Raw genomic sequence first — 25,696 nt, 5'->3', positions numbered from 1 at the left:
TTAAATCTAAGCCGGAGAGCAGGGGCACATGAAACTGTGACCAGCGTTTTTATATATTTATTTCTCTCTATAGTTTTGTTGTCCCAAAGGTTGGTGTTAAAAATAATAAGAAAGAGGTGGGATGGTCTTAGATTCAAGAAGCTTAAAAATGCAAAATCTCAAAATAAGCCCAATTTCCCCTAGCCAATCGCTTTGCATTTCGGTGGGCTTGTGTTGATCATCTCAACTGACTCACATACCGCCCCTCCCCAAATAAAAACACTACAGATTTACGTGGCTTTTCAAAAAATGTATCTAGACATTTATCCAGCTTAATCTTCTTAACATATTAAAGTGATTTGCTTTACCCTGAAGTGGCTGAAGCTGCAAGCTCAACGCCCCTCATGGCACTAAGACCTGAGATGTATTGTGGACATCTTTCGCTCTTGAATAAGACAGAGGTGGGCCGAATTCGACCTGCTTTTCAGCTGTGGAGCTGTCCAAGCCGTGCGTCCATTTTATTCTATTTTGTACTGTTATTAGTCCAACTGTTGCACTCAGTCAGTGTTCTTAGGCACATGGCTCTGCCAGAACTGCCCACACTGTGGTGTGGAGGTTTGGGAGCTCTCAGCTTTTGAGCTGAACTGAAAGAGCTCTCTCGCAGAGTAGGTGTTGGCAGGATGCTTTGTTTCTTTCTATGAATGTCATGAGAGGTATGGATAATGAGAAAGCTGACGCACAGTGATTAGGATTGGGTATAGGGAACCGATTCCAACTTGGATTCATTTTTTTTTTTTATTGGAATCATTTGGAAAATTTGGTTTCGAATCCGATCATTGGTTCAAAATTTAACAAGCGCAAGTTTTGGTTTACGTAGCGACCAGCGCAATTCCAGGCGCTTGTTGTGTTGCAGCCACGGAGCACAGCAAGCAGCGTTCTAAAGTGTGGCTTGATTTTACGTTGGAAAAAGCCAGGGAAAACTGTGAATCACCACTGAAACAAAATAACATTTTCCTTTTTTATCTGTGAAATAGCGTGAATCCAGAATCGATAAGAAGTGGAATTGAAAGGAAGAATCAGAATTGGAATCAGAATTATTAAAATCAAAACGATGCCCAACAGTGATTGCACGATGTATCTGGGAGCCAACTTTATGCCTGACTGCAGATCTGGGCATGTTCAGATAGATGATGTGCTTAACCTTTTCTTCAGACGCAACCCAAATCTGAGAATGAGTAGTGACGGTTACAATGTGTTTTTCCTTAAAACACCACTTCACAGGCCGGGCAGCTAAAAGGTCTTGTTCAAACTCAAGTGCTGCTAATGCCTTTATATGGCATAATGCTCTATGGATGTGCTTCAGGGCATTAGTTTTGCCAGATCGCATCAGTAAAACTGTAAATTTAAACTTGAAAACAGTCATTGTAGATGAAGCCTCAGTCAATGTATTGCCTTCATGGTATTTAGCTTAATGTCTGTCAAAGTTAAATCAGACATGATGGGGTCAAAGTCAATGTGTCCGTGCTACAAGCATAATTAATTTTCTTTGGATAAGAGTTTAAAGAGCTGCCTAAAATAAATGGCCTCTTTAAACTTACTCTGGAAAGTAGTTTTCATTTGTTTTATTTCATAGATGAATGTTTTTTTTCTCACAAATGAAGACGAGTTTTGGCGGGACTGTTATATCAGCCACCAAATTAAGACAGCAATCATTTTGACAAGCCAAATATCCACGTTCAATGTGTAATGTGCTCAGAAGCTTACTCGCCACCTAGCTGTTCATTGGTCACAGGTTTTCTCACTTTTTTCCAGTCTTTGGCTCGATTGTTGCTGAAGTATTAAGTCCTTTACACACCAGGGGGGCTTTCTTTTCAATATTACAATATTTCACATTTCAGATATATTTGTCCAAATAGTTTTTAATATATTTTTTCGAATAGTTGTTTTTGTCATAAGTAGTTCCACACTGGAATATTAAGCGGAGCCACTTAATCTTGAAACAATGCTGATTTTTCTGAGCTTCGTACCGCGAATATGGGCCAATCAACCAATAAAACAACAACACGGAGGCGCCTAAGAGTTATTATGGTAATAAAAACCCTGTGAATAATGAAAACAAATCATTTAATTGTATTTCTCTATGTACAAGAAAGTTGTGCATCAATGAATGTACCAGTTTGTCATTATCAATAATGTTCCAAACCTAAGAAGCAGACAAGATCATTTACTCTGCATAGCTATGTTTTTGTATAAGGAAATGTATCTGATGCAAACAATATAACTGCTAAGACGAGTGTGACAGCACACAATGATGACTTGCTCTCGCGGATATGTATCTCCGCCCTATATGTGCTGTACCATAATGATTTAACTCTGATGTGTTTCTGCCCACTTATCAGGATACCTCATAAAATGAAATGTTGCTCCATCCCTTCTCTTATCCAGCTGTCAAGTACTTCCCCTCTTGCACTTGGACTGAATGTCTGACAAGTGTTAAAATCATACACTGAGGCTGTCCATACAAAGTGTTGTTGAACGCAGCACAGCTCCACGCAGTCGAGCACTTCAAACAAACTATGAGTGGTTGCTTCTTTTCATATCACAGAGAATAGGAGAAATTGATTGGAACTGGGAGGCTTAGGACTGGATTTTCCTCAACCATAATATTTTTTCTTTAACAACTGCAGCTTAAATTTAGATTTTTCTTTTTTTTTCTGGCTTTGTTTTTTTATTTCTTTGTCCAAATCCTATCGAGTGGTGCTTCAGGTTTTTCCTTGAGTAAAAAGTTGATATTGTTGTGGAGAGGGAGAAAGGACTTTTTTTCATGTGTGCAGGAATGTAGATTTCTTCCCCCCGTGAAATCCTAATTGTGCCTTGGAGGGCTGGTAGGGTATCTCTGCTCGGCTCAGCTCAACAGGATTTGTGTCTGTGTATGTTAGAGTATGTCTCTTAGCTTGAATGCGGATGTAACCCTTTCATTGCACAAGCTGCTGATTTTTCAAATTTGCCGATAGGCTGATCCTGTGCATCCGTAGCTTCTTGCAGAAGACATTGAAAGTTTTTTGTTTCAGACAATCTTCCATATTACATTTTCTTTCCATGAAATGTTTGATATCTGTTGAGAGCAAATGCAGATAACAAGTGGATCTTTTTCTCTGGATCAACTGTGTATGAAAATTAAGCTCCTGAGAGCAGGTCTTGTCAATAGCGTATGGTCAGATTAAAGACATATCTCAGGTCAAAACTGCGTCTGTCCCGAGTGCTACTTGAATTATTGCTGTGCATTTATCTATGCAAATCCAGGATAAGATCCTATCTGCCTGCAGCGACATATCCCCCTGGATTTGGTGTATGTGAGTTAGGCAGGTTATGGTTGACAGTCAAAAAGGAATTGCAACAACATATATGCGAAGATTATTGCTGTAGTCATTAATTGTTGCTTGAAAGGGGATTAGGATTACCAGTCCTATAGAGCACTTTAACACCTGTCCTTCCTCACATCTAACAATGTGACTCCGTTTTTTTTCTTATTTCAGTATCAGTTCAAGTTGGCAAAATAAAAAAGGCTGATTTATTCAAATGAATCATCAACGCTGGAAATGATTCAATATGTGCCACATTCAGATGGGTGATATATTATTCCCTTGGGGAGAGGCAAAGATGGAGCTGTGGAGCTGTTTTATTTGTGCTGTCTTTATCAGTGTGTCAGGCAGAGAGGCTGAGCTTGTTTTCTTTGAATGGACGAGCCCTTGAACCATAAACCTGTACCTCCTGTGATAACAGTTTTTGCATTGTGATATAAGTGCCATTCTCCGTGATGTCCCCTCTGACAGCGCTAAATATATCAACATACACAAAATGATCTGTCAGACAAATTATTTTATTCCAGCCAGTTCTCCAAAACTAAGGATTTTCAGTGCTGCATGCAAAGCGTGTGTTTTTGAGGACACATTGTTGCTAAGGATTCAAAATTACAGCGCAGTATTGTGGTTGCATTTCTCCAAGCTTTGCTGTTCATGCTCTTAATGTTTTGCCTGCAGGTGAACATTTTAACTGTTCTTTTTTGTCTTCCACACTCTGTGCTGTGTATCGTTTAACGCTTTTTCTGCTGCTGGGCCCTCAGACTGCTCTGACGTCTGAGATTGCCACATCTTCTAAGGTGATAAGAGTGCTCCGTGAATTACTCAGAGCCCGTGCGATGACATAGCCCTGATTGTCAGACGGGTGGGCTGGTGACACTGGAACACAGACGGTGCTTGTCTGTTTGAAATATTCTCTTTCGAGCTTCCAAGCCCTGGGCAGTCCTCTCTCCCAGTCTCCCAACACCCAGCTTCGCCCACTGAAACAAGACTCTTCCATACTGGAAAATCTGGCCCTGTCAACTGGCAGTCTTGACTAGGTTCAGCCCACACGCCAAGCAACCCCCCCACCACCACAAATTCCACCCCTTAATAGGCACTAGAGTTTGCCACCCCATGTAGAAGCCTTTTGGTCGCCATCCATGGATGGCGTCAATAGCATCTTCCTACACAACAGTGACTGAACGGAGGGCACAAGGAAATGTGGGAATAATTTACACTTTCTCACTGTACTACCATCAGAAACCATAATTAATCATGATAGAAAAAATGTGGAAGCCATCTTGGCTGGTGAGACACACAGTGCCTGTGAACAGGCCTGACACCTTTAACAGCTCCGATGGCCAAATAGGAATGAGTGTCAGAGTGCTTACAACTAAGCTCCCGTCATGGCAGCATTTATCCCATCGTCTTCAGAAGTGTGTTTGCTGCATGATGGTTCTCCATGAAGTGTAACTGTTGTAAGCCTTTCAGATATTATATTATAGACAGTCCTTAAAAATGTGGCACCAAGTGTCAAAATAGGTGCAAAAATAGCAATTACTCTTTTATTAAAGGGTAACTTTTTTTTCTTTTCAACCTGGATTTATTTTCCCATGTTTTTGTGTCCAAATGACTGATGGGAACAACAATCCTTGACATTGGTCAAGTATTAAGCAAGACCGCTGGGGAAACAAGCTGCAGTGTAACGTTAATGGGCAGTTGCGCATCATCAGTTTCCGTCCACTAAAAGTGCTGACAGGCTCAGGTTATTATTCTAAGTGTCTGACAACATTATGGAAAGGATCCCTACAGAGATAGACCTTTTTGTTAAAGAGTACGATTTTTTTTGTTTTACATGAAACAGCCCCAAAATCACCATCACCAAACTCCACCAGACTCCCATTTAAATAATCAGGACTTTTAGCGTGTTTAGAGCCAGCATATCTCCACATGTAAATGGGTGAGTTAAGGGTTTATTTCATCCAAACCAGAGTGGTGATTGTTGGACCAGTGGAAAGACGAACCAAGACGGCTTTTGGGAGTTTTATTTGTTTATGTCGACTTTAACGATGGTGATTTCGGGGCTGTTTCATGTTGAACATAAAGGATCTTACTCTTTAATAAAAAGGTCTATCTCTGTAGGGCTCCTTTCCATAATGTTTCAGACACTTAGAATAATAATCCGAGCCTGTCAGAAACAGAAAAACTGAACTTTTAGTGGACGGAAATTGACGATGCACATTTGCCCTGTAGGGTTACATTGCAGCCCGGTTTACGGCTGCCGGTTACAGCGTTCTCGCTCAATACTGGACCAATTTCAAAGATTTTTGTTCACATTAGTCACTTAGATAGAGACTAAAATAGGGCCCAGGTTGAAAAAAACTACACAAAATTACCCTTTAAAATAAACCAGACTGATAATGTAGCTCAAGCTTTCACTCTTCTCACTCCAAATAAAAAATGGAACAATTGGTTTCCACATGAATAAAATAGCTGCCAACATTAAATGTAATGACCCAGATAGTTAATTTGTTTGAACACATGTTCAATTTGAGCTTTAGGTGTTTACAGCTTTTAAATCTCATGTCAACTTGCTTGTTTTCAGTTGCACATACAGTCCACTAACCAAAGCATCCGCTAATCCCAATAGATCCATATTAATTATTTCTCTTTATCTCCCAAATTATTCCCTTAGTACTTTTAGAATCAAATAGTTTATTCAGATTCCCAAATCCTGGTGAAGTAATTACAATGTGCTCACCATAAACCTTTCTAGGCTGCACTTGGTGGTGCAAGCAGATCTATGACTCTCAGTGTTTGACATGCTTGACAGAGTAATTATGGATATGAGTCCAGTGCTGTAATTTGACTGTGTTGTGTTCTTAGCAGCCAAACTACATGGCAAAAATATTTCCCTCTTGCCTCATTTAGCCTGGCTGCATGCTACTTCTGAGTACCTGTTAGTGGTAGTTACTGTGTTTGAGCATGTGCATTTGCAGAAATGCTTTCATGGCAGTGAGTAGGTGTATGTGTGTAAAGCCACCACTAGAAAGTGTTGAAAGCCTCAGCTAGCAAGATCGCATCCAGGGTGACTAATAAGCTTAACATGAGCACGGCTGTGTTCGCAAGCATGGCGCGGTGAAAGAGGTCTTCAATGTTGAGAGAAATGCAGAAATGGCTCCCTAGGCTGCTACTAATTCCTTCACCCCCCTCAAGCTTCAATCAGACTGTGAACCATCTCTCTGTTAGCTATGGCTTCGTAGCTGTTCCAAACTGCACCACGAAAGTACAAGGCTTTGCAAACAGAGTTCAGCACAGACTGCATACAAACACGTCTACTACTTTGTCGTTTCATTTGTGGCTTTATTGGCCAAGGTAATGGATATGTTACACACAGACAGAGAATATTTACAGTATATTGATATTGTGCAGAATATATAGGCTAGAGCTGCAAAGATTAATCGATTAGTTGTCAACTAATAAATTATTCACTATTTTGATAATCGGTTTGAGGCATTTTTTTATGAAAAAAATGTCAAATTTCTCTGATTGCAGCTTCTTAAATGTGAATATTTTATAATTTTTTTTCTCTCCTCTGATAGTAAACTAAATTTAGTGAGTTGTGGACAAAACAAGAAATTGTAGGACTAGGCCTGCAATTAACGATTATTTTAGTATCTGATAATCTGTAGATTATTTTCTCAATTAATCACTTACAAAATGTCAGAAAATGGTCGCTCAGTGTTTCCTAAAGCCCAAAATAACGTCCTCAAATGTCTTGTGAAAGATATTCAGTTTACTGTCACAGAGGAGTGAAGAAACTACAAAAATATTCACATTTAACAAGCTGGAATCACAGAAGTTTTACTTTATTTTCATAAAAAATTACTCAAACCAATTAATCAATTATAAAAAATAGTTGCAGATTAATTTAATAGTTGACAACTAATTGATTAATCTTTACAGCTCTGTTTAGGACGTCATCTTGGGCTTTGATAATCGCTGATCGACATTTTTCACTGTTTTCACCAAACAACTAATCGATTAATCGAGAAAAAAAACGACAGATTAATTGACAATAAAAAATAACCAATAGTTGCAGCCCTACTATAGTCTATAAAAAATATTTCCTATATTTTACTTTCTGTGATGTGTTTATTTGATTAAAATGTAACATTGTAATCCATGTTTTTTTGTTCAGACTGAAAAAAAGTGATTATGTAATTATGTAAACTTTTGTTTTATAGTCCTCTGTGATTCCCCTTGAACTGCTGCCTCACTTCTCTGTTTGGCTACCCAGCGGGGATCTAGTAGCTGTGTTTTCTTTGGGCCTTGAATATGCGTTTGTATCCACATGTGACTTTCCTTTGACCATGTGGCTCCTCCAAGTGTGGATTTATAAGCCACTTCACACTCCACTCCTGTGTGGGAGGGAGGCTGAGTTAAAAATAGGCTGGTTTGGAGGTAGTGAGCAGCCCGCACTGTGTGAGGCGCTTAAGAACACGCTGAGGAGTATTGGCATTCTCTTTGCATATAATTTATACGTGTCAATAATCAATCTGAGTGTTAAACCAGTAACTGTAGTTGTTACCGGCCAAAATCGTCTTGCATAATAGTCTTAAAAGCATCCGTAGCACTCAAGTTGCACTAAAGTGGCAAGAAGCACCGAGATGATGTGTTATGGAGTTTAATAATAAATGTTAGGCCACCTTGGTAGCTCACCTGATAGAGCACACGCCCACGTACAGAGGTTAACTCCTCGCCACAGCAGCCGTGGGTTCAACTCCGACCTGTGGCCCTTTGCTGCATGTCATTCGATACGAGAAACGTTTGTTACTGCAATTATTTTGACTGATATTGCGATATTATTTACAGTATTGGAGAGAATGATAATTTTTGCGTCATTATTCTTATTTTCATAGAGAAATACATTGAAATGATGTGAGTTTTGTAGTTTGTTGTAGAGTGTGAAGATATTAGTATCATAGGAAACTAGACAATCTAAGAACCCATGTCAAGCTAAATAACGGCACGGCTAGTTTTTTATTTATTTTAAGGATTATTTTTTGGTCTTTTCCGCCTTTAATTTTGACAGGGCAGCTAGGTGAGAAAGGGGAGAGAGAAAAGCTGAAGACATGCAGGAAATCCTCACAGGTCGACTTTGAACGCTGGACCTCTGCGTCGAGGCATAAACCTCCAAGTATATGTGCCCCTGCTCTACCCACTGATCCAACCCGGCCACTGGCACGGCTATTTTCACATGCACTTGTAAAAAAATTTCTGTCTCTATGTAACTGCTTTGGGGTCAATTATTAACGGCAACATTTATTAATGCAGCAGGTTAGAGGGTTCCTTGTACAATTTACAGCATACGTTCTCTGAGTACCTCTCATATCCAAGCTAAATTGGTATGGTAACTGACATATCCCTAATCAAAGCAACATAGAATCGAATCGGCAATCGAATCGGAGCCTTGTGAATCGGAATCGATTCAGGAAATCGGTGGCGATACCCAGGCCTAATTCATGTCTCCGTATTCATACACTAGAGTAATGACATGATTCCCCAGAAATGCACCGTTTCTTTCTCACCATGTTCCTCTGTGGCAGATTACCGATCGAATGCTGCTTGCAGTGAGGAATAGTGAGCTTTCAAAGCTTCTGGAGATGACAGGTGGGGGGGGACCTCTAGGTGAGCGCCACAGCGCCCCCCCCCCTTCTATCTCCATCTCATTTTTGGGTCTACGCCCCCCCACACTCTCTCGTCAGGATTCGATTACGGCTGCCTGGCTGACCCTTGACCTCCCCTCCAACGGGACGACCCTCCTTCTCTGACCCCGACAGCGGTCCACTGTTACCCATCCCCATCACTTGCTCTTTCTGCCTCTCTCACTGCTATCCTGGCTCCGAAATGAGACCTTATTATTTTGTCGTTAGTTAAAAAGTCCACACATCTTTGCTCTATAAATTCACATGACACTAGATTGTATATTAAGTTCAATTTCAAAATCTTTTGAAATACTTTAAAACTATGAAATTATTATGCATCATCTGAAAAATGTACCTCTGCGGTCGTGTTTTTATAGTTTCTGTTTTTCCGTATTTACAGATTGATCTTTCAACCTTGTTCTAAGCCGCAGTCGATGGTTGTTAAGCCACCGCCTTGTCTTAATCACAACACAGATACCTGTTAATTACCAAACGAGTTCAAGTATTTTTGCTACTTAAACAGGGATTTGAGATCGATGCGTTGATTTGGCCGGGCGGAGCGGTGAGCGCAGTTGACCATTTAATGAAACGTTGCGGGTTCTGTGCGCCGAGGCTGAAGGAGATGAAGCAGGGAGGATAAAGCAACGGGTATATTAATAGGCAGCTGCACGGATGACACTGTTTGGTATTGGGTCAGGGATAAAGCATGAACTTGTAAACTCACAGAGGGGCCTCTCCTTCCTCCCTCCCTCCCTCCCTCTTCGCTAACTCATTCTCGCCCTTCGTGGTGTCATCAGTTAGCAGAGCTGGGCTCGATAGCCCAGGCAGCTCTACGAGAGCAGCGATTAGACATCTCTCTGATTCTCATCCCCAGCAGAGTTCACTCAAAGGTAAGCCAGTAGTTTACATCCTCAGAGACGCTGGTATTCCTCTGCCTTTGTTCTCCCAACGTCTTCTGTTTTGCAAATAGTGTATCTCCTCGATGCTTTTGGCATGGAGTGGGAGTTTTATGTCATCTCTTGAAAATATAACCATACAAAAAAAATAACTACACCTGTAAACCATGATAAATAATCATACAGAGGTATTGAGTTCATGGATTTAGGTGACTCCCTGCTCAAAAACCTATAGATGTCACTGAAGAAAGCACCTTCCCCTTTCCTCTCTGTCCCTGACCAGTAGCCGTGACAGAGACGCCCAGACGGTCCGAGGTGTGGTCCCATTGGGCCGTTTTGCTGTGATCATAGCAGGAAGTGGGAGGTAAATCCCAAGAGAAAGCAGGCTCAATCTCCTCGATGCTACTGGCATGGAGTGGGAGTTTCATGTCATCTTTTGAAAATACAACAATATAAAAATCTATTTAAAAAAGAAAAGAAAAACTACACCTGCATATCCATGATATATAATCATGAAGAGGTATTTAGTTCAAGTATTCAGTGACTACGTTTACATAATATTCCGTTTTTTGCCCTTGAAATAGTCAATTTTCCGACTAAGCTGTTTACATGGGTAATGAAAGTGAATATTCCATTAATGTTCTCGTTTACATGCAGCAGTGCAAAATAGGTTTTAAAAAAAAATAAAGTTTTCAATTGGTGGTGGACTTGTTGGACCGTGTGAACACAGTGTCCCTCTTTCTTTCCTTCAACCAGCTTACCTCTGCCAATGATCTGACTTATCCTCGTAATTGAATAATTTATTATCTGTATTGGCATTGGACAGGCAAGTTCAAGGAGGCTTCCATGTCGTTCCGCCATTTTGAACAACTATAATCGCTGAGAGGGACGTAGAGCGCTAGCCTTCAGAGCCAGCATCACGTGACTGAAACCAGCTGAAACGGAGAAGGAGATCAGTGAGAGGCACTTGTCACCGCCCCGGCTAATTTGAAAGGCTGCACTGCACTTTAGTTCATAATGGAGGATCGTACTTATACCGAGCCACGCCAGAAGGAATCCTCGTCGCCAAAAAAGCAAAAATTGGAAGACATGTTGTCATAGCTTCTTGGTACATAATGGCTACCGTAGTTGCAACACGCATTTGAAAAAGCGAGGCGCTAGAGAGCACTGTTCGTTTGAATGCAAAATACAATTTCACTGCCAAAAAATTCTATAGTCGGAAATATCCCAACAGAAAATGCTGTTTACATGACCTGTATCGATTTTGCAATTTGGAATATTAGTGTGCATGTAAACTTTCTCAATGAGTGACTTCCCCCTCAAACTCTGTATATGTCACTGATCAAAAGTACCTCCCGGTTCCCCTTTCCTCTCTGCCCCCGACCAGTAGCCGTGACAGAGACGCCCAGACGTCGGCTGCAGGGTGTATTCCAGCCGCCTGGCGGTCCGAGGTGTGGTCCCATTGGGCCGTTTTGCTGTGATCACAGCAGGACGTGGGAGGTTAATCCCAAGAGAAAGCAGGCTCAATATCCCCCCACCTCCAGCCTGTATAAGGCCCGATGATGTTCTGTGGTGTGTGGACGACACCTACCCATATTTCACTTCTGCTCTGAGCTCTCAGATTATTCTGGCATTTTCAAAGTCATTTAGACACCATTACTGAGTATAACAGAGTGGGCAGCTGACCTCTCATCTCTTTTACAATCATTTACATTAAACTAAATGAAAAAGATTATACAACAAGTAGATCCGACCAGCCAATCTGAATGTTCAACTAGACATTTAGAACGTGCTCAAATCAGCATGACAGCACACCAGGCTCATCACTAAATAATGAAATACTACTAAATACTCCGCCATTTCCATGTCGACGTTACGGAGTTGAGTCAAAAACTGTTTTAAAACATTTGTTTTCATTAAATAAATCAGGAACAACAGTGGAACACACAGACACTCTCCAACATATTTATATAAAGTTATTAATTGAAATAAAAAACCACAGGTGGTGGGCCCATGGGCCGCTGGGGTCGGGTGCGCTGCCACATGGGTGGCAGTGAAGGTCAGGGGCCTCGACGGACCAGACCCGGGCAGCAGACGCTGGCTCTGGGGACGTGGAACGTCACCTCTCTGTGGGGGAAGGAGCCGGAACTGGTGCGGGAGGTGGAGCGCTACCGGTTAGATCTGGTGGGGCTTACCTCTACGCACAGTCTTGGTTCTGGAACCGTACTCCTGGATAGGGGTTGGACTCTTTTCTTCACCGGAGTTGCCCAGGGTGTGAGGCACCGGGCGGATGTGGGGATACTCACAAGCCCCCGGCTGAGCGCCGCTACGTTGGAGTTTACCCCGGTGGACGAGAGGGTCGCCTCCCTCGCCTGCGGGTTGTGGGGGAAAACTCTGACTGTTGTTTGTGCATGTGCACCAAACAGGAGTTCGGAGTATTCGGCCTTCTTGGAGACCTTGAGTGGAGTCCTGCATGGGGCTCCAGTGGGGACTCCATTGTTCTGCTGGGGACTTCAACGCACACGTGGGCAATGATGGAGACACCTGGAGGGCGTGATTGGGAGGAACGGCCTCCTGATCTAAACCAGAGTGGTTGTTTGTTGTTGGACTTCTGTGCTAGTCATGGATTGTCTATAACGAACACCATGTTCGAACATAGGGATGCTCATAAGTGTACCTGGTACCAGAGCACCCTAGGCCGAAGGTCAATGATCGATTTCATAATCGTTTCATCTGATCTGAGGCCGTATGTTTTGGACACTCGGGTGAAGAGAGGGGCAGAGCTGTCAACTGATCACCATCTGGTGGTGAGTTGGGTCAGGGGGTGGGGGAAGACTCTGGACAGACCTACCGGACAGTTTTTGTTCCTACCCTCACCTATGGTCATGAAGGCTGGGTCATGACCGAAAGAACGAGATCCAGGGTACAAGCGGCCGAAATGGGTTTCCTCAGGAGCGTCTCCCTTAGAGATAGGGTGAGAAGCTCAGTCATCCGTGAGGAGCTCGGAGTAGAGCCGCTGCTCCTTTGCGTCGAAAGGAGCCAGTTGAGGTGGTTCGGGCATCTGGTAAGGATGCCCCCTGGGCGCCTCCCTAGGGAGGTGTTCCAGGCACGTCCAGCTGGGAGGAGGCCTCGGGGAAGACCCAGGACTAGGTGGAGGGATTATATCTCCAACCTGGCCTGGGAATGCCTCGGGATCCCCCAGTTGGAGCTGGTTAATGTTGCTTGGGAAAGGGAAGTTTGGGGTCCCCTGCTGGAGCTGCTCCCCCCGCGACCCGACACCGGATAAGCGGACGAAGATGGATGGATGGATGGATGGATGGATGGATGGATGGATATTAATCGAAATAAAAGACTAATTTTTTTGCAACCTTCTGGAGTTAACGGTTACTGGAAATGTTTGGATCACATCAGCTGTGCCGATGACTCGGCGCTATGTTAAAAACAGCTGCTACATGTGAAGTTCGTGGACATACAGGAGCTAAATCTGTCGAGGGAAAAACTTTTTTTTTTTCGTCAGATGTGTTAGTTATAACAAGATTGAGCTTGCAAAGCAATTTTGTGTTTATATGCGTGGAATTTATTCTGTTATTCAGTGTTCCCATGATCCCTACAAAGCTAACGTTAGCTTATGTTAGCTAGCTGACTAAACAGGGAGGGACTAAAAATCGTCTCGGTTGCTTTTTTTTATTTTGAATTGCCTCACAATATGATTACAGTTTGATTATAACTTTAATATTGTTGGTAACCATTGTATAATTGCAATATTACACTAGAGGGTGTGATTTAACGTCATGTTATAGGCACTTTGGTTATGTCTAAGGACTTTGGCGTAATATTGCTTTATTAAACACAGAACCATTAAAACAAGTGGAATTCTTTAGTAATAAATAATAATACTAATAAAAAATTGCTTTGTGTGTCCTCCAAAATATAGAAAATGAAAGAGAGAGAGTTTCAAGTTATCATCAAGGCTCAAATGTAACGTTTCCTTATTAGTATAGTATTAGTGGGTAATACTGATAACATATTTTTGGAAACTGTGTTCCTTCCAGTATCCAGCCATGAGAATTAGCCGTGTTAAAACACATTTTCATATACTGTACATTTAGTTTGTTCGAGCCCTGATAAATTATTTCAGATGGCAGAATATGCATCTGTTTTTCCCTGGAGTCTTTCACACATATCTGTGCGTAATTAATGTGGATTTTGACAGATGGACAAAAAAAAAAAAAAGTGTCCTTGTAAGAGAGAGGGGTACATGCCACAATGTGTGAAGTGCAAGCACGGAGGGAGCCTCTTGTATTATTTGCTGCTCGTGCCAGCTGGACCAGCCAGATTCTTACAGGTAGAGACTAAATATGCGCAGAAATAATTGAAATCTGGTGCCCAGGCCACCATAAACAGGCGCTGTTTTTAGTTGTTATACTTGGAAATTCCTGAAATGTTCTTAATGTTGTTCTAAATTTGGCTTCAGGAGAACTAAGCCTGCCCTATACAGTGTATTTTCCATCCATGGTAACGTTCGTGAAATAACCGATAAAGTTCTATTTCTTTCAATGATAATTGTGACTGGAGGTCATTTTTTATTTAAATGCTTAAATTGCCTGTGTGTGTGTGTGTGTGTGTGTGTGTGTGTGTGTGTGTGTGTGTGTGTTGTAGTTGTTGTTGTTGTTGTTTGAAACCATGCTATTTCTCAATGCATCAGGGTCTGACTTAAATATTAGTGTAACTACATTATCACAGTGTTTTATTTTTTGCCTGGTAGCAAACATGTACAAATGAGGATTACAACTCTTGAGAAGGCAACAGGTCATGGTTGGTAAGCTGCCCGGGGGGGTCACTGATATAGAGTCACTTTTGACAGGCTGTGGAGGAGGCTCTATTGTTGCCGGTGTGTCTGGATGTTACCTGCAGGCACTATCGCGGAGACTACAGTATTATCCTATTATTAGGCTTAGTTGTTTACGCTTATTACTGCTTGTCAGGTAGGCAGAGAATCCTTCTGAAAATGAGCATCTGCAGGAAAATACATGACTACCTCTTTATCTCGTTCAAGTACATCGGCTTACGATAATTTTCAGAGGCCTTTTAAGAATGTCTTGATAGGAAACAACAAACAGGCATTTAGGGTTTATGTTAACGAGCATTTGATTCTGTGAAGTGTTTCACTGCAGCACAGACAGACAGTGTTGTTTGGCAGTTAGTGTAAGATTGTAAGAAACACATCTGTTTTAAATACTTAAAGCCAATATCATCATGGTCTCGCTTCAGTTGAAAGTACATATACAGTAAAAGAAGACATCGTGGATTGTAACATTGAAACAGCCCCGATTAATGTCTCTGTTTGTAGAGGAAGTGAACAAAATAAAAAAAAGCCCATCATATGGTCTGGCAGATTTTGGGCGCAGAACCAGGGATGACAAATGTGCTCTCGCAATAATTCAATCTGCTCTCATAATTCTCTAACTTTTAGGGACAGACAGAATGAAATTTTCCGGCAGTTAAGCCGCCAAGTCAACGTCCAATAACTGTGATCAAGTGTTAGTTAAGATGCTTTTTCTCTCACTTTATGTATTGACAGATTGAGGGGTACAAAGATACTGTGTAAGTGGCAGAAAGTTACTGTGAATATGTTAACGAGAGGATTTGGTATCGGATCCAAAATGTTGTCATTTTTATTGATGTCACAGTAATGATATTAAGTTTAAGGAATAACCGAGAAGTGACAGCTATAAGAGTGTACTGCAGTCAGTGATTAGCATGGCAACGGAACATAATCTCATATTTATTGTTGCCTTTTTATAACAGTTTATTTCATGTTTTTTACAACAATATAGTCATGTAATACTTTGTTTTCTAAGCACCATTTGGGCCTTGACAGCTGAAGTAAGACTGTTAAAATTATGTGTCAAACCAACAAAAGGCAAACCCAACCTTCGGGTATGAACTGTGTTTGTCTGCTTTGTGGACGTCACAAAATGAATAAAATAAAATTCACACGTTGCTAGGGCTGTGTAATTAACCACATTTTAATCACAATTAAGATTTTGGCTCAGAAAAACAACGTAATCGAGAAAAACAATTATTTTGCACATTTTGCAAGTAAACTCTTATTTTGTCGTGTGTTCTGAAGGGGAATTCAAAAAGTTAAAACGGGAACAAGTATTAAAGGAAATGTTGCAGTTCAAGGTGTTTTCACTGTTGATTTGTTAAACTGTTTCACTGTTTGTAATTAATTCCATAATTGCAACATCTTTCAATAATCGTGATTTCAATATTGACCAAAATAATCGTGATTATGATTTTTTTCCCCCATAATCGAGCAGCCCTGCACGTTGCTGCATTTTAAGTTAAAAAAAGTTAAGAAAGTAGAGTGAAGCATTTGGTTTTAAAGTATTTAAATCAACTGTTGTAAGCCGCAGAGATGGCTTTCGAGCCTTGGGCATTGTGATGCACAAACGGCACATTTAGAAAGTGAAAGAGATCAGGTACCACTGTTACAGGAACTGCCTTTGGGGCCAATCGCAATGTGTGTGGTACTGTAGTAAAGCTTAAGCTTTCTCTGTATTAAAAATAATGATATATGAATCCCCTTCTGTTTGCAGAATCAGATGTATGTTCTGGTGATGGTTGATCCGGATGCTCCAAGCCACGCCCAACCAAAGGCTGCTTACTGGAGGCACTGGCTGGTCGTGGACGTGCAGGTACAGTACAGTAACACCCTTTTTCCACCAACATTTGAGTGTATATGCTGGTTTCTTAAAAACCTGTAAACCTGCTAAAAATAGCCGAAAACAGGTGTTGTTAACTTTTCCTGCTACAGCTTTCCGATAAGGTGCACAAACGCACTGGCTCTGCTCTTCCTCTAAATAAATATGTTACTCTTACAACACAGGGTTAGTAAACAGTAGAAAGAGGAGGCCAGTGAAAATGTTACGGTGGTTACTCTTTTTTTCCGTATCTGTTACTTATTAAGTCTCTCTTTCAAAATCGGTGCCGACTAATTTGATGTTCAAGTGCTGCATGGACGGAATTTGTGGCTGAGATGCCAAAGGTCACTGACGGAGCCGACACGTGTCACAGCATTGCACCGTAAAAGGGACGAAAAATTTGCGTATCTACTTTACCCGGGTGTCCTGTTTTCATTGTTGCCGATCGGAGCTGGAGCCGAATAATACCTGTGCCTACTGCAGAGTAATTTGTCCCGGGAGTGAATGCCGATTGTAACCTTTCCCACAAGCCAGATCTAGTGGGTGTAGGTGGAATTTTTGGCCAGTGGGAAAGGGATATAAGTCTGCAATAACCTCTGCTCTCACTTAAAAACAGCCTAGTGTGTTTGGGTGATGGTGACACAGATCACATTTGCGATTGGATTAGGAGCTCATATGTTACAAATTCATGAAGTAGCGTTTGGATTTTTTTTTTTCTTGAATATTGTGCATTTTCATAATCTCGGGGTCTCACTTGGCGTGTCGTGTGTTTACATTTGCACCAGGGCCGATCGCAGGGCTGAAAAATTATGAATGGTTTTTTAAGCCTAACTTGGTTAAAAAAAAGGATGCCAAGTTCAAAAAAATGTAAATTTTTCATATCATGTATCTTGTGCAATAAATGCCTGTGACAAAAGTGTGGGAGTAAGTCTTTCTAAATGGCTGTGAAAGTTTGCAAGGCCCTGTCAGCAGCAATTTCCCTCCGCTGCAGAGAGCCTGGGACATGTCAATGCAGGCGTGTGAGACTGAGATTGAGGAGAGCAGCATGCGAGGCGCACACTCTTTCTCCCATAGAGCTCCAGTCCCTCAGCTCCCCCTCCAGTGGAGAGATCTTGGCAGAGTGTCCTCCCTTCATCTGTTCCCCCAGGCAGAGCAGCTCCCCCAATGATCCACACTTCTCCATATTTTACACCCCCGAAATGGGCACCGCTCCGATCCCCTTATTTCTCTTCATATTTCACTCCTTTTTTATCCGTTCGTTTGTGTGTTTTCACATTCTTGCATCCCAACGCCAAATGCGTGTTGAGTTGTTGGTTGCCTCAAATATTTGGAGGTTTGCAGATATTTTATAATCCCGCGGGAACCGCGAGATCAACCCAGTAGATTAAGACTAGTGGTCTGAAAAAACAACCACACAAAGACGCTTCGGTAATGTATCACTGCTCCCGTTTTGTTTCATAAGGCGTAGTTGCACACTAAAGTAAATGCCACATTGATTCATAGATCCAAATGTGATGTATCTGGGATATATATATTTTAGTAAACCTTTTCATGCTTTGAGAATTTTGTGATTCAGCTCATCGGTGCTCGGCTTTAGAGATGATTTATTCAACCACATTCCTGCTTGCCTGTAGGAATATTTACCTCATATCACTCGCATATATCAACGATGTACAAAAAAAACAAGTAATTTCCACTTCATGAAATTGCATTAGGATATCACCTTTGCTTCTTACTTTTTAAGCCCATGGAAGTCTGTCTGGCCGTGTGACCAGTTGTAAATAAACAAATGTCTTTCAAGTGCTCAGACGGACCTCGTTCTCTCCAGCAATTCAATTTCCTGTCACTTGTGTGGGAGTTGACCTGCGTTGCCCGTGTAGGGATTGGCCAATGTGACGGGATGTTTTTCTGATTGCGACTGGTGGTTGGTCAGAAGGGTTAATGAGCCTTTTGAGTGATGCCAACCTGTAGTGGGAGGTGTTTAATTGAACAGGGTGGCTGGGTGACATCACACACCTTTTTTTTTTTTTTTTTTTTTTTTTAAATGTCGATGCGAGTGTGTTGGATTTTGTTTCAAGGCAGTTGTGATTTTGACGGCAATGTAGGTCAATTAATGAATTAAAGCATATATAATAGGGCCGCCCCCTCTTTTGTGGATTAGTTTTGGTCTTAGTCGACTAAGATTTCTTGAGTCGATTAGTCATTTTTTAAATGTTTTTTCATGCTTAATTTATTTACAAGAAAATTATGATATAATATAAATTGCTGTTTTTGTATGATTCTTTGTCAGTTTAACAGATCTGTCAATTAAATTAACGAATTGATTAGTTGACAAAATCTGTATATGTATTTATACATATATATACATATATACACTGCTGGGTGAAATCACATAACCTCAGTTTTGTTTTTTCCAATATGCATACTAATCGCCCAGCTACGCCCAGCAGTGCCCTGCTATGCCATGAACTACTACACCTACTATTTCTAGTCATAGTTCCATTATCTTTAATGTGACTATTATTGCCACTGTTCATCACACCCCCAACCGGCCCCGTCAGACACCGCCTACCAAGAGCCTGGGTCTATCCCAGGTTTCTCCCTAAAAGGAAGTTTTCCTCACCACCCAAGGTTTCTCCCTAAAAGGAAGTTTTCCTCACCACCCAAGGTTTCTCCCTAAAAGGGAGTTTTTCCTCGCCACTGTCGCACTAAATGCTTGCTCTTGGGGGAATTACTGGAATTGTTGGGTCTTTGTAAATTATAGAGTGTGGTCTAGACCTACTCTATCTGTAAATTGTCTTGAGATAACTCTCTTCATGATTTGATACTGTAAATAAAATTGAATTAAATTGATCCTTCTTTGGATTTCGATCAAAATCTATTGTTTTTCGGTTCGAAATCGAAAACTCATTTCAATGGTTTTTTGATATAAAATCAAAATCAGGACACCCTTAATATAGTTATGGAATTACAAGACACCACTATTCAGACAGACGTCTTCTGGTCTCGCATGTACAAATCATGTGGAGAAATACATGAATGACCAAAAAAAACAAAAAAAAACAAGTACAAACAAATATCTCCAGATCTTCTCGGTAAAGAGCTTTTTCTTCTCTTCTCCCAGGCTTTTTCAAGACAACTAGCTAATTTATATGTTATACTTTTCAATATACAATTCAATAGTGAGCAATGATTGAGAAATGCTTAATTCGTTCTCTGTAATTTCTGTTTCTTTGGAGTCAAGAGAGTGAATTACTGTACAATAACATGTTTGGCATTTAAATAGCTATTTCTGGCAATGTGTTTTGATGCTAGATTATTTGTAAAGCAAAGGAGTTTCTTTAGTTTAGGTCAAGGGTCGTGCTTTCAAATGTCAAACGGATCAGTTTTTGACCCTCGCTCGTCAAACAGCATGAGATGCAGCAGCCATATTCTTTTCATATATATATTCATTAGTCCAAGGTCATGCAGTCTTGCCCTAGTTTGTAGATGTTTCCATAATTAGTGTGTATTCTTTATCAATCGCCACAGTTAAGAAGGTAAAAGATTTCCTTAATTCAGCCGAGAGTGAAGTGAGGTCAGGCTGGGCTGAGCAACACAGCGGCGTAGATTTCCACTGATTCTTCCAGCCGAGGTCTCATTAGAGAAGCGATGGCAACACAACAAGGACACGCTGGACTACCCCGTGTATTACAGACTCATCACTCACCTTGCTTTGAGCGGAATTATGTAGCTAGCTCTTCACAGATGTGCTCTCCTCACTGTGTGTCAGCCGTGCCAAAACCCTTTTTAAACACAGAGAGAGTGTTTGTACAGTGTCTCACATAGTTATAGTTAAGGCTGCTCGATTATGGAAAAAATCATAATCACAATTATTTTGGTCAATATTGAAATCACAATTATTTAACACGATTTGACTCATTGACTTTTGGAAAGATGTTGCATTTATTGAACCTAAAAAGACACAAACAAATCAACAGTGAAAACACATTGAACTGTGAAATTTCCCTTAATTTTGGATGCAACCGTTTGGATTTATTGCACAAATAATCCGAAAAACTCCAGGCTGGCTACAAAACCTTCTGTAAGGGCTACGAAGATGCCAAAGACATCAGCCGAGCGGCGCAAGTGTTAGCTCTTAGCTGAATGAAATGGTATGTTTCTACTATGGTTATTAAATGTTGAAGTTATGAATCCGAGATGCCGTTTTTTGTCGTATACGATGAGCCCGGGCTCAGTGGGTTAATACTTTTACCGTTGAACTTTTTGAATTCCCCTTAAGAACCCAAGACAAAATAAGTGTTTACTTGCAAAAAATAATGTGCAAAATAACAACAATTCCATTGTTTTTGTGATCCTTAGGAGTCAAAATCGCAATCAAAATTTGATTATTTGCACAGCCCTACTTATAATATTCATCCACAACTACAGCGTGGAGCCTTATGTGAAGCAGAATTTAACATTAGCTACAAAAACAGGCAGGTGTATTGGTAATTTATGGTCTTGTACTGTATATATGTACAAATCTGCCCTAAAAAGACGGAGAGCAACCAGAGAAAACCCAAAGATAAGAAGTTTTCAGAGGGACTGTGTATAGAGGGTCTAATGACTGATTACTTTGCAACAATAAATAATCAACTTAATTTGTAACTACGACATTTCTGGCTTAGTAAGCAGAACTGAAACAGTACTTTTTGGTGTCTTATAAGTCTGTGTGGGCTGTAGGGGTGTAAATCACAAGTTTTATCACGACACAATATATTGATTCTTTGGACAATGATACAATATTTGCTGATATCACAAAGTCTGCCATGATACGATCTCGTTTCGATTCAGTATAAGACAATATCATTAATGCCCGTTTAGCACAATCGGTTACATTTATACCCACTCACAAAAAACAACAAAAATATGATTTGACAATTTTATTACAAGAGTAAATGTGAAGTGGGAATTTCAAAATAATATATAATATAATATGCATTGTGTGCATATTTTGTGAAAGCACCAATTGTCAACCCTAAAATATCGCCACAATATCGATATCGAGGTATTTGGTCAAAAATATGGGGATATTTGATTTTCTCCATATGGCCCAGCTTTAATACCAGCCCAATTAGACGTGCAAAACAATCATATATGGATGTTTATGTTTAGTGTCAAATCTTTTATTTAACTGGCTGTATCACTTATTACATCATTGCTTTTCACTGCGAAGAAAAATTTAGCAGCAGTTAAGTGTAAACTGTGTGGCTGGGTGTCTTGTCTTCTCCCACCAGCTGTCCACTTTCTTTGAGAACTCGCATTATTAGATGCTGTATGTGCATTTCCATTGCAACTGCCCATTTTCACTGACCCTTCGAGCTACACAAACAGTCATTTAAAATCTTCTGCAACACACTCTGTGTTTTACATCAATTATGGACAATTACCAAAATAACCATTAACAGATTGTTGTCTAGCTCTCGAAGTCGGATTCCAGATTGTGAGCGTCTCCCTCCCTCTCGCAGCTCACCCAGAGTCTAAATCAATGCAGATGTTCCTGTATGGTCTCGCAGCGATAATTACTGTAACAAGCGAATCATTAGTATCTGAATAGAGGCAGCTTATATAAATGCAGCACTGGTTCTTACTTTTGCTTGTTAATACTTATTCTCTCATTATAGTTTTCGGCGGTTTGTGAGTCAACATGATGCAATATGAACATGCGAAAGAGTGCCCCAGCTAAAGCTCTTTGCTGCTTTGAGAAAAGCCAAGGTATTCATTATCGCTGTAAAATCCCATTTATATAGCAATGTATAGCCTTAGGTTTTCATGGATTTTTTCTAACTTTTTATGATGTTTGAAGTTTCTCTGCTGAGGGTTTGTCTCTATGAAAGTTCGTCAGAATCAGAATCGGATTTATTGCCAAGTAAGTAACACTTAAAGGAATTTGTTTGCCTTGTTAATGAGGCCGACTGCAGTCGGGAAGAAACTGTTTTTGTCGAGTGAGGTTTTGGTACTGACGGACCACAGGAGTGTTTCAAAAAGTGCCTCAAATTATTTTATTTGTAAAATGATTTCTATAAAACATAAATTTACACAGTATGTATACACTCACCTAAAGGATTATTAGGAACACCTGTTAAATTTCACTTTAATTAAATTATCTAATCAACCAATCACGTGGCAGCTGCTGCAATTCATTTAGCGGTGTGGTCCAGGTCTAGACAATCTCCTGAACTCCAGACTGAATGTCAAAATGGGAAAGAAAGGTGATCTAAGCAACTTTGAGCGTGGCATGGTTGTTGGTGCCAGATGGGCTGGTCTGAGTATTTCACAATCTGCTACAATCAGTTACTGGGATTTTCACCCACAATCATTTCTAGGGTTTACAAAGAATGGTCTGAAAAAGGAAAAACATCCAGTATGTCCGGGGGGGCGAAAATGTCTTGTTGATGCTAGAGGTCAGAGGAGAATGGGCCGAGTGATTCAAGCTGATAGAAGATCAACTTTGACTCAAATGAACCACTCGTTACAACCAAGGTATGCAGAAAAGCATTTGTGAAGCCACAACACGCACAACCTTGAGGAGGATGGGCTTCACCAGCAGAAGACCCCACCTGGTACCACTCATCTCCACTAAAAATAGGAAAATGAGGCTACAATTTGAAGTTGAAGACTGGAAAAATGTTGCCTGGTCTGATGAGTCTCGTTTTCTGTTGAGACATTCAGATGGTAGAGTCAGAATTTGGGGTAAACAGAATGAGAACATGGATTGGTCATGCCTTGTTACCACTGGGCAGGCTGGTGGTGGTGGGGGTGTAATGGTGTGGGGGATCCCTTTCGCCTTCAGAACTGCCTTAATTCTTTGTGTCATTGATTCAACGAGGTGCTGGAAGCATTCTTTAGAAATGTTGGCCCATATTGATAGGATAGGGTCAAACACGGTATTAGTATGGTGTAGAGTGTATATCCACCTCACATCGTCTCTCATTGCCAGCTGTATCTCCACAGCGCTGTGGAGTAAGGTCTGGCTCCACCACAGATGCATTCTGGGATAGGAGAAACAAACACTCTGGGTTGTTTGCATTTCTTTACACCAATCACAATCGTCTTGGGTGGCGCTAAACTCCGGACGCAGCGACGATGGCTCTGCTAAATAGTCTCGGGAAGGACCTTGTTCTGGTGGAACATTTGCACCCCGCAAATAAAAACGCCACAAACGATATTAAATTAAGTTAACTGTTACAATACAGTAAGGTGAGCTATTTAAATTAGCTGAGACATGGTTAAACCTCATTGGCTCTTACCAGTGTATCTCCGTAGGTACTTCGTCCACAGCAATCCCACCAATCGGTCCCAAAACATCCCAGTTAGAGAGGAAATACCCTAAACATATTCTTTGTAAATCTTTACAATCATTCCCTGAAAGAACCAAGCAGGCCTGACTTGTTGCATGATCCAAATTTTCTCCAAAACTTGACATTTTCAGTGTGTGCTGACATTCAAAGTTTATTGTAGTTTGCCGTAGTGAAGGGATTTTGAGAACGGCGACACACAGAGAGCGGACTTCCGGCTTTATCCTGGAAATGTACTTCCATTGATCCAGACTACTATCCACCTGAAGCAAAAGCATTAAGGCAAGGGTTTGATTGGATTGGGATAGCAGTTTTCTTATCGAAAAGCTACAAGAGATACATGATACAGGCTGTGGTCATTCAGTCAGTACAATTCTTCATTTCCACATTCTTTTCAATACAGTCCTTGGTTTGGAAGCCATCATATGTTTGTTAACTTCTTCTCGCTAGCTAATTGAACGCCAGTTGGACAGTTGAGCACACAGTGTGCTCTGCTCATTATTATGATGCATGAGGGACATGCATGCTTTCACATCCATCTCTGTTGTAGCAGCTCCCAAAAGTGGAACAGAGCCTGTGTTCTGCTGCTGTCAGGCAAATACAAACAGTGAAGTATTGTGACTGTATCAGACCAGCTGGCTTTGTGTTTGTGAATTCTGCAGCCTGCAGAGATCGTCTGCTCCACACCTCAAGATGTCCTTTAACTGCAAACTATTAGGCGTGTAACCCCTTACTGTATTGCATTTCATTCAATGCTTTTCCCTAAAAAGGAAAACACTGCTGCTGTTTTGTCTCTTTGTCATTATCAACCTCTCCCCTCAACAGGCCAAACGACCCAAAAAAAACAGTATTGTTTGTGTAGCTTTGATTATAATGAACAAATACTGTGTCAACCAATGAAATGATACAGCTCTTTTATTAGCATTTCATATTTTTTGGAACAACAATAGTTCATGTCACAGAGGAATACACTATATAAGGTTGTAGCAGAACAGACAATACTTGATCTAGCAATAATTAGTTTGTTTTGGGGAGATTTTCTTTCATAATTTCATTAATAACAAGATCAGGTAACACTGAGATTATCCTCAAAAAGTGCATCCAGATCAATAGTCAAGCATGTCCCATCCCTAATTCTGCATATACACTAGAGTGACTGGAGTATATGTCTTTATCCTGTTAAGTCACAGTTTATTTCTACTGACTGCTGAAATTCAATTTCTAACCTCTGCAAAAGCTTTAGAGTTTGTTTTAGGAAAATACCTATTCAGTATTGCAAATAAACATACACAATTGCATTGTTCTTTATCCTGTAATTATCCCTACTGTGGCATGTTATGATTCAAGCGTTTATTTTTTTGACAGACAGCTGCCCCCATATGGAAGCCAAAAACAATTTCCCAAAGGCCAGACAAACCATAGCTAGCTTCATTGTCAGAACAAAGAACCATTGGTATTATTCATAATTAAACTCTTATTGTGTACCCTGCTGAATATTTCCATTCTTCTGCCTCTCTCCTGCTCACTCTCGTTACCCCTCTCCGTACTTTGCACCTCGTGCTGGGAACATCTGTCTGGCGTCAGAGTGGAGCCTGGCTGTGCAGATTGGAGCAGGTAGAGGAGCACATTGTAGCCCAGCTAATGATGAGAGTGTCTGCCCTCTCTCTTGGAGGAGACGCAAGCTGCTGCTTCACGCTCGCTCACTCCACTCATACGCCCAGG

The 25,696-nt window shown here is 40.9% G+C and overlaps 1 protein-coding gene across 1 annotated transcript in view; it reads left to right on the top strand.

Moving 5' to 3' along the window:
- pebp4 (phosphatidylethanolamine binding protein 4) overlaps positions 1–25,696 on the top strand; it is an 84,437-nt gene that overhangs the window by 21,899 nt on the left and 36,842 nt on the right. Inside the window, exon 4 of the mRNA XM_028579323.1 lies at positions 16,530–16,628. Within this exon, the coding sequence (XP_028435124.1) occupies positions 16,530–16,628 (99 nt within the window). The remainder of the gene's footprint in view (positions 1–16,529; positions 16,629–25,696) is intronic.

This window comes from Perca flavescens, chromosome 5 (assembly GCF_004354835.1).
Source record: "Perca flavescens isolate YP-PL-M2 chromosome 5, PFLA_1.0, whole genome shotgun sequence".
In the NCBI taxonomy this organism is placed as follows: Eukaryota; Metazoa; Chordata; class Actinopteri; order Perciformes; family Percidae; genus Perca; species Perca flavescens.
Note: the sequence above shows the minus strand (reverse complement) of the source record. Positions and strands in the feature narration are given on the sequence as shown.